Raw genomic sequence first — 7845 nt, 5'->3', positions numbered from 1 at the left:
AAAAGAAACGTGAGACAAGGAACCAGACATTTTTAATAAAGGGCAATTACGTCAATGTAAGTGCAAGCTGTTTCAGATCCACATTACATTATTGTCTTTTTGTCGAATTTATCGGTTACAAGCGTCACGTCTCCTCAACTGTCACAGGAGCGCAAAAAGCAATTTCAGTGGCAGTCTCGTAATATACTCCCTAAACCAAGGTTATTTACGCCTGTCAAACTTCTAAATAAAGCAACGAAACTCCATTTTTGCCATCTAAAAAGTCTCTAATTTCCCAAAAAAAGGACTCGACACGAAAATAGCCAGACATTGAAGAACACAGTTTCAGAGAGAGCGTGTGATTTCACGTGTGTCGTTGACATTAATGGCGGAGGAAGAGAGGGCGCGTGAGAAAAGCGAGGAGAGCGTGAAGTTGTTCGTAGGTCAAGTGCCAAAGGACATAACCGAAGAAGAGCTCATGACGATGTTCAAAGAGTTCGCACTTATTGACGAAGTCAACATCATCAAAGACAAGGCTACACGCGCTTCTCGAGGTTCACGCTCTAGTCTTCACCTTTAATTTACATGTTTCTGGATCGCAATGTGCGATTCCAGTAGTATTTCTAACGTTTGCATGTTTGTTTTGTTTGCTCAAACAATAACTTTGCTGTTTTTTCAGGATGTTGTTTTGTGATTTGTCCTTCGAGAGAAGAAGCGGACAAGGCTGTAACTGCTTGTCACAATAAGAAGACGCTTCCTGGGGTCAGTCTTTTTGTATATTCTAATCAATGCGGACATACATTATACTTTATTTATTTGATTTAGTAAACAAGATATGCGAAACATTGTGAATTTATAATGCGGTGGAATCTCTGTGCCGTTTGTTATCCATTACAGCAACAATAATAACTATGCCTCAATCCTAAACTCATTTATTATAGTTCATTAATTTCCATAATTAATGAGCTGATTCTCATTTCCAAAATTAATCAGCTCAAATCCCATCTATCCGAGCCTTATTGGAGAGAGTTGCCCGGTATCTGTACTAGTGGGAGGTAGCTGGTACCCTGTGAAATTAGTCGAGGTGCATGCAACCTAGCACGGACACCACACTGAAATTTATTTGCTGGTGTTGGGGGATGGTCAAATCCCCAATACAGTCATAGTAAAGTTCCATGTTGATATTTTAACTAGTTGCTAAAGTTACTATATTGACTATCTTCAAGAGAAATGTTGTGGCATTGTTTCATGTTCTAACACCAGGAATACAGGGACAATCTGTTTTCAGCGTGACTGTATAGTAAGAAGTGAATTGGCTACTAAAAGTTGTAAGTTTAGGAGTATAAGTCGAAATTCTGTCCGTGATTGGATGTTCTTTTAACGAACTGTACCATCTTGATGTAATAATGGAGACTGTTGAATGGTCTTTACCAAGACTTGAATTCTGGATTCAAGCTGCACGTCCCGTCCTCTAATGTTTACGAAACGTAGTAAATTGAAAAGAACAGCAGTGTTCCATTGAAATCTTAACTGAATAGACAACTTGGTATGTCTGTATAGACTACAGTAGAGTGTGCAATGAGGGGAAAGGTTCTCTAGGAGAGCCTATGGATGATGGGGGAGCAGAATTAGCAGTAGTAATAGTATCTAGGTTCCCTATTCTTTTACAAGATATGTACATTATAAGCAGATCCTGGTCCGTGATCAGGGGCGGAATTAGGGGGGCGGAAGGGTGTTCACCCGAACCCCCTTCGCGAAAAATTACACTGTATATGTAAGGCAAAATCTGTTTTTTACCTCTATATATTTATGTTTTGAATCCCCTTGACACAGCCCAAAAGCATAGCTTAGTGGTCAAGGGGGTTCAAAACCTTTGAAAGGTCATTGGTTCTATTCCCACTAGCTATAACCTTTCTAACTTTTTTCTTTTTTTGAACACCCTTGGCGGTAATCCTGCCTCCGCCACTGTCCGTGATACGCCAAAGACTTACTGAGAGTGTGTTGTAGCTACAAGATTGTCTAGGAAAGTGAAGAAGCTGTTTAAAAGAGAATAGAAGCTTGTGAGAAAGTTGGAAAAGAAGAAGAATGCACTATATTATGGATAATAGCTTCCCATGCTTTGTGTGTGTGTGTGGGAGGGGGGGGGGGGGGGGCACATATGCTAGGGAAAAAGAAAAGAAATCTGAGTCGCGCGACGTTGCAAACGAAGAGTGATCAATATCAGGTTTCATGCTTTTCACACTCTGTGCTATTCTCTCGTGTTTAGAAGAAAAGGAATAAGTATGATGAAGGTCCTTTCACTTACCTATTTGTCAAAAAAAGTATGATGAAGGTCATTTCCAGGGTAATCATAGTTGATAAATCTATAAATATGGTTCCACACTGGTAATAAGCTGTATTTTACGCTTTAATTTTGCACATTTATCTCCAGAAAAAAAAAGAGATGGATGCAAGGGTACATCTAACCTAAGTACTAAGCTTATTAAGTTTATTTGTGATCTGCTGTTTTTATATTGGCATGACATGTTTGTCTTATGATAATAAAGACGTCCTGTTCTCTGTGTCCTATTCAGGCTTCTAGTCCGTTGCAAGTGAAGTATGCTGATGGCGAGTTGGAAAGACTAGGTGTACTATAATTTCAATTCTGGTCTTATGATATTTGATCTTTCATGGTTATATTTGATTCAAATGATTCCAGTTTGTTTACTTTTCCTTGTTTTCCCTCTTTTTACCTTGTACTCTGTTGTTGCAATACTTATCCGTAAAAAGAGGGTCCTTGCTATATACTATCATTGTTTTGTTTATGTGATGCTGTATATAGTTGGTAACTTTTTCTCTCATTCTCTTTCTTTTTCTTCTTTCTCTTAACCTGAAATTCAGAGCACAAGCTTTTTGTGGGTATGCTGCCAAAGAATGTTTCTGACCCCGAAGTCTCCTCCTTATTCTCTCAATATGGGACCATTACAGATTTGCAAATTCTCAGAGGTTCTCAGCAAACTAGTAGAGGTACAGCTGACATTGTCTAATAATCTTTCACTTAAACTTTCTGTAAGGGAAAAATTAATTCATCACCAGAAAATGTCTTGTTTATGGTAGGATATGCTTTTCTGAAGTATGAGAAAAAAGAACAAGCAACTGCAGCAATAGAGGCCCTTAATGGAAAGCATACCATGGAGGTTTGTTTCTATCTGCGTATTAGGTCACTAAAGTGAACCTTGGAATTTGAGCTTTCTGGGTTTTTTAAATTTGCACTTTGCATGTAACTTCTCTTTAATAGTTGAACTGGTTATTATCCTTTCTCTGGAGCTGTAGTACTGGTCAAATATTCAGAATAATTTTTTTGGTAAGTTCAAATATTGAGTTACTTCTCCCTTGCAGTAGTTATGTAATCACTCCTTGCAGGATTACTCAATTCTCTTCATCATGGGTGCACGGTGCACCAATTCTGGCTGTAAGTTGGGGTCAATTAGTGAAGGTGGCATCTCGTCTGTTTATTTGAATGGCTTATATGATATGTTGTCTCTTTGTAGCAGGGCCAACAGAATGACCTGAATGCTACCACTTTCTGTTCAGAGGACCAGGAGACATTATCTGCTGATTTATTTTCTGTGCCATTTCTACATGGCACTTCATTCAGGCATTCTAGACATTTTTGTCGTCTGCCTTTTGAAGCCTTTGACTGAATCGACGTGATTCTAGTTTACTGGAAAATTTTACCGAGCAATTTGATTAATCACTGGAGATACTATTGTGTAATTCTTCAGCTTAAGTAGTAACCTGTAAAAAGCAAAATAAACATTTGTATTATGAGATATGTATTTGATCCCTTCGGAGCTCATATGTTCTAGTCTTCTAGAGGAACTTACGAATCCTCAGCAGTTGATTGAGAGGTGGATGTCCACTTATATTTACCTAATTAGTTTTGAAATTAAAACCTAACATGGGGCAAATTAGTGCCCAGGCTGATGGAAGTGTTAATGTTTTAAAAACATTCAATTAAATATTTGTACTGTGCAAGTCTAACCCTGTGTGGAGTTTTTATCATTAAGATACTTGAGTAAGTGCTGGTTATTGCTATCTTATTTGCTTTCTCTGTACATTGTCATTTTCCAGAAATTTGATTCTGGCTTATTACTTTGCTTTCTCTATAAGAGTTTAGTGATGATCTGAATTTAGGCATCTCTTTTCCTAGTAATCTAAAGTTCGAGAGTTTAGTTTTTCTGCGAAAACGGGACCCTTGAGCTGTGCAAGTTTATTTACATTTTTTTTACAATGAAGATTTAAGCACATTGACTAAATCCTTATGAATTTTTTTATTATACTGTCCATCCAGGGTTCAACTGTTCCTTTGGTAGTCAAGTGGGCAGATACAGAAAGGGAAAGGCAAGCTAGGAGGGCTCAGAAAGCTTTATCTCAGGCATCTAATGCTTCCAACTCTGGACAGCATCCATCTTTGTATGGAGCTCTATCCATGGGTTATATGCCACCGTATAATGGTTATGGTTATCAGGTTGGTTGAATTGTATTCAGCAGTAAATTTGGCTGTCAAGTCAAAAGCCTTGGTTACCTTGCTCTATATGTGATATTGGATTGGCATGCTCCTCTCATGGTTCTTTCTTTTTTAATACATTTCTTTCTCATTCTGGCTTCAGTAATCAATTTAAAGAGTAGTTCAAGTTAACAAGCTATTTTGCAGGCTCATGGGACATATGGGCTCATGCAGTACCGTCTACGGGGAGTTGCACCTGGTCTAACACCTGGATTTGCCCCAAGAAATTATGCCACGTCACCTGGAAGTTACCTGGCATCTGCTTACAGGCCTGTACAAGGGCTTCTATATCCCATGCGTTATCCTGGAGGCGTTACTGGTTCTCTACCTCCTTATACTGCAAACAGGCATTCTGCAGCATCTTCAAGTGTCAGTTCAAATACAGGGGGTCAAGTTGAAGGTTGGCAAAAGTTTATTTTGAGATGCTTTAGTAACACTGGTTAACGTGAAGCGGATCAGTCCCAGGGGATCTGTCTGAATGAGGCTACTTTTTCTTTCTTGGTTTATTGTTTTCCAGAGCTTGTGTTCCTCTTTAATGATTTCAAGATAGCTGAGATGGTGATTTTGCACCAATTCTTTTGAAAAGGAAGCAACTAATATAAGAAACAGAAAAAGAAATCAGACTCGCAATATGACAGAGATCTTGTCAAGGCCTTTCTGAGAGTGATGTAGAAAGTACTTATTCAGTCTACTGATGATAGTTAGTTTGGCTTAGTTTTGGATGGACCTACTGGAATAATTAAATTAATGCATGTGACGTGCGAACTAGGACATTGTCAATTATATGTCATTCCTGCAATTATCAAAGAGCATAGAGATCTTTGGCCAGTATTGTTATCTTTGTTTTATTTAACTAGCTATTTCCCTTCTTTTTCCCTATCATGACAGTCTTCCAACTTCTTGACCGAGGTTTCCTAGACAAGTTGCAAACTTAGTATCATAAAAGAAAAGGATAAGGTCTGGACTATATAGACATGGATTCAATGTAACCAGCATATAGATTTAGGTTATTTTCCGGGTTGGACCACTTTATGCAGTAGAATGGCGGAATGTACTTGAACACCCCCCCCCCCCCCCCCCAAACAAACACACACAAAAAAAAAAATCCCCTCCTTTTTTTGATAAGTTTGTCAAATTGAATTGCTTGCACTTGACTTTGTAGTGAATAGTTGATATTTGTTATATGAAATTAAATTGCTTACTTATGGAAGAGAAATCACATTGTTACAGGTCCACCTGGTGCTAATTTATTTATTTACCACATTCCTCAAGAATTTGGTGATGAAGAGCTTGCAAATGCATTTCAACCGTTTGGTGTGGTCTTGAGTGCCAAAGTTTTTGTGGACAAAGCTACTGGTGTTAGTAAATGTTTTGGTATGAAAGACTTTCTAATAATTCAATCAAAATCAGTATTTCCACCCTTGCGCTTATGAATGAGCTTCTTTCTGCAGGATTTGTAAGTTATGACTCTCCAGACGCTGCACAAACCGCAATCAAAATGAGGAATGGTTTCCAGCTAGATGGGAAAAAGTTGAAGGTTCAGCTTAAAAGAGATAATAAACAGAACAAATTTATTGATATAAAAGGCGGGGTATGGAAGGAAGCTGATTCTTTGCATCAATGATACGCCGCCAGGGAGTTGTTGCAACAAGCAGCCACTGGGAGCTGATTTGAAACATTTAGCAGTGACATGGCAACTGAATGCTAATTGTTGGTCCCTTATGGATTAAAGGCAGAAACTTGTAATTGTTGTGCCACTGTAATCTGCAATTTGTACATGGAGAAAGATTCAGACATTTGTAAATTCAATGATTCTTCTAAATTGACTCGATCATCATTAGGTTATGATTTCTTGTTTCTTTTTCTTTCATATGGTCAAATGTAGCGTCTTCCTCCTTCCACCTTTCCTCTTTTTCAAAATGCATATATGGAAGAAAAAAGTTGAAAGATATACCCCTGAGCATCCCGCAGCATTCTGTTCCTTCTTCACCTCTATGCATTGCTCGCTACTTACTTTGTCTCAAGTTTGTCTTTGAATGGCCTATGAACTGATGTTATGAGGTCAGACAAAGTGGAAAGCATATTCATTTATGATTTAGCTACATCTGCAAGGCAGCTGTTAGTTTCCCTTCTGAAACGCAGGTGCTCTGTGATCAACTTTGATTTTTTTTTTTTTAATCTTTGATTGCAATATTGTTGCTTATCCTCATTTTTTTTTCTCATTTACTAATTTCAGGGTTTTGGTTCAGGTTGCAATCAGTTTTGGAAGGATGGTCAGATAATTGCTATCTTATTAGATTCAGCCACTATAGCTGTTCGGAACCCACAAACCATTCCGACGGTGGGTCAGACATTCCCTGTCTAGTTGGTGAGGTGCCGTTTTCCGTGGTGATTTGAAGAAACCATTTGATCTTGATTTGATATATTCTGTAGTGACAATACATTCTTGCTTACTCCTGGTTAATTTCTAGGATGGGCTAATAACAGACTTAGAATGCTTATATAAATTCTTTCACGAAGTCTTGGGGTATATTTTTGAAAAGTTCTCCATGGTGATAGTTTGTGGCTGTCTACTTTGTGATTAGCGTTGTTAGCTTCAATTGTTATTAGTATTGTTTACCCGAAAAATAGATAGAGTTGAATTTATACGTAGTTCTAAGGGTACATGGTATAATTTGGCACAAATCAGAAAAGTAAGTAGAAATATATTGAGTATTGACTGTATAAAGAATGAAATATAAACCAAATTGAATAGAAAGCTATTTTATGAACAAGCAAGATGAATCAATGCATAAAGCTCACAAGATGATAATCTCTACTGTATTTCTCTGTTAATATCAATAGTATACGAATATGAGAGTGTATGAATGCCTTAATGTTGGATTCCTTACAGAAATAGTAGTTATCCCTCTTATAGTGGAGGAATTCTACTTTAGATATAATTAAAAATACATAGTGGGGATCCCATGATAGATTAGCTTTTCCATTATTCCCGCCGAGATTCTCTCCCTTAGTGCAGCTGTAACGGCTCTTGTTTCTTGGCTCGATCTTGATCGGATTCGGTATTGGTCGATTTCCAGATTTAGAGCTCGATATTAACTCAAGCTCAATATTGACTCGGGGCTCGGTATCGAATCGGGCTTGATATTGGTCGGTCTCTGGCTCTTAAGCTCGATGACATCGCTTCACTTCATAGTTTGATTTGGACTCGAGCTCGGTATTTGATCGGTCCCAGAAATTTGAGCTTGGTAACCTGGATTCAGATCTCATCTCGATATTATAAAGATGATTTTCGGTCCATTATGTTCCAATCTTGA

General features: G+C 38.0%; 1 protein-coding gene across 1 annotated transcript; it reads left to right on the top strand.

The window, feature by feature from the left end:
• The first annotated feature begins 243 nt into the window (after positions 1-243).
• On the top strand, positions 244-6373 carry LOC104110882 (RNA-binding protein BRN1-like). Its single transcript, XM_009620440.4, has 9 exons — positions 244-533; positions 659-741; positions 2553-2604; positions 2860-2985; positions 3076-3155; positions 4313-4489; positions 4676-4928; positions 5759-5902; positions 5980-6373. The coding sequence occupies exons 1-9, from the start codon at positions 365-367 to the stop codon at positions 6150-6152; spliced, it is 1257 nt and encodes a 418-aa protein (XP_009618735.1). The 5' UTR covers positions 244-364; the 3' UTR covers positions 6153-6373.
• Positions 6374-7845: the final 1472 nt, after the last annotated feature.

The sequence above is a fragment of the Nicotiana tomentosiformis genome, chromosome 6 (genome assembly GCF_000390325.3).
Source record: "Nicotiana tomentosiformis chromosome 6, ASM39032v3, whole genome shotgun sequence".
Classification (NCBI taxonomy): domain Eukaryota; kingdom Viridiplantae; phylum Streptophyta; class Magnoliopsida; order Solanales; family Solanaceae; genus Nicotiana; species Nicotiana tomentosiformis.
The sequence above is the reverse complement of the archived record's forward strand: the minus strand, read 5'-3'. Positions and strand labels throughout refer to the sequence as shown.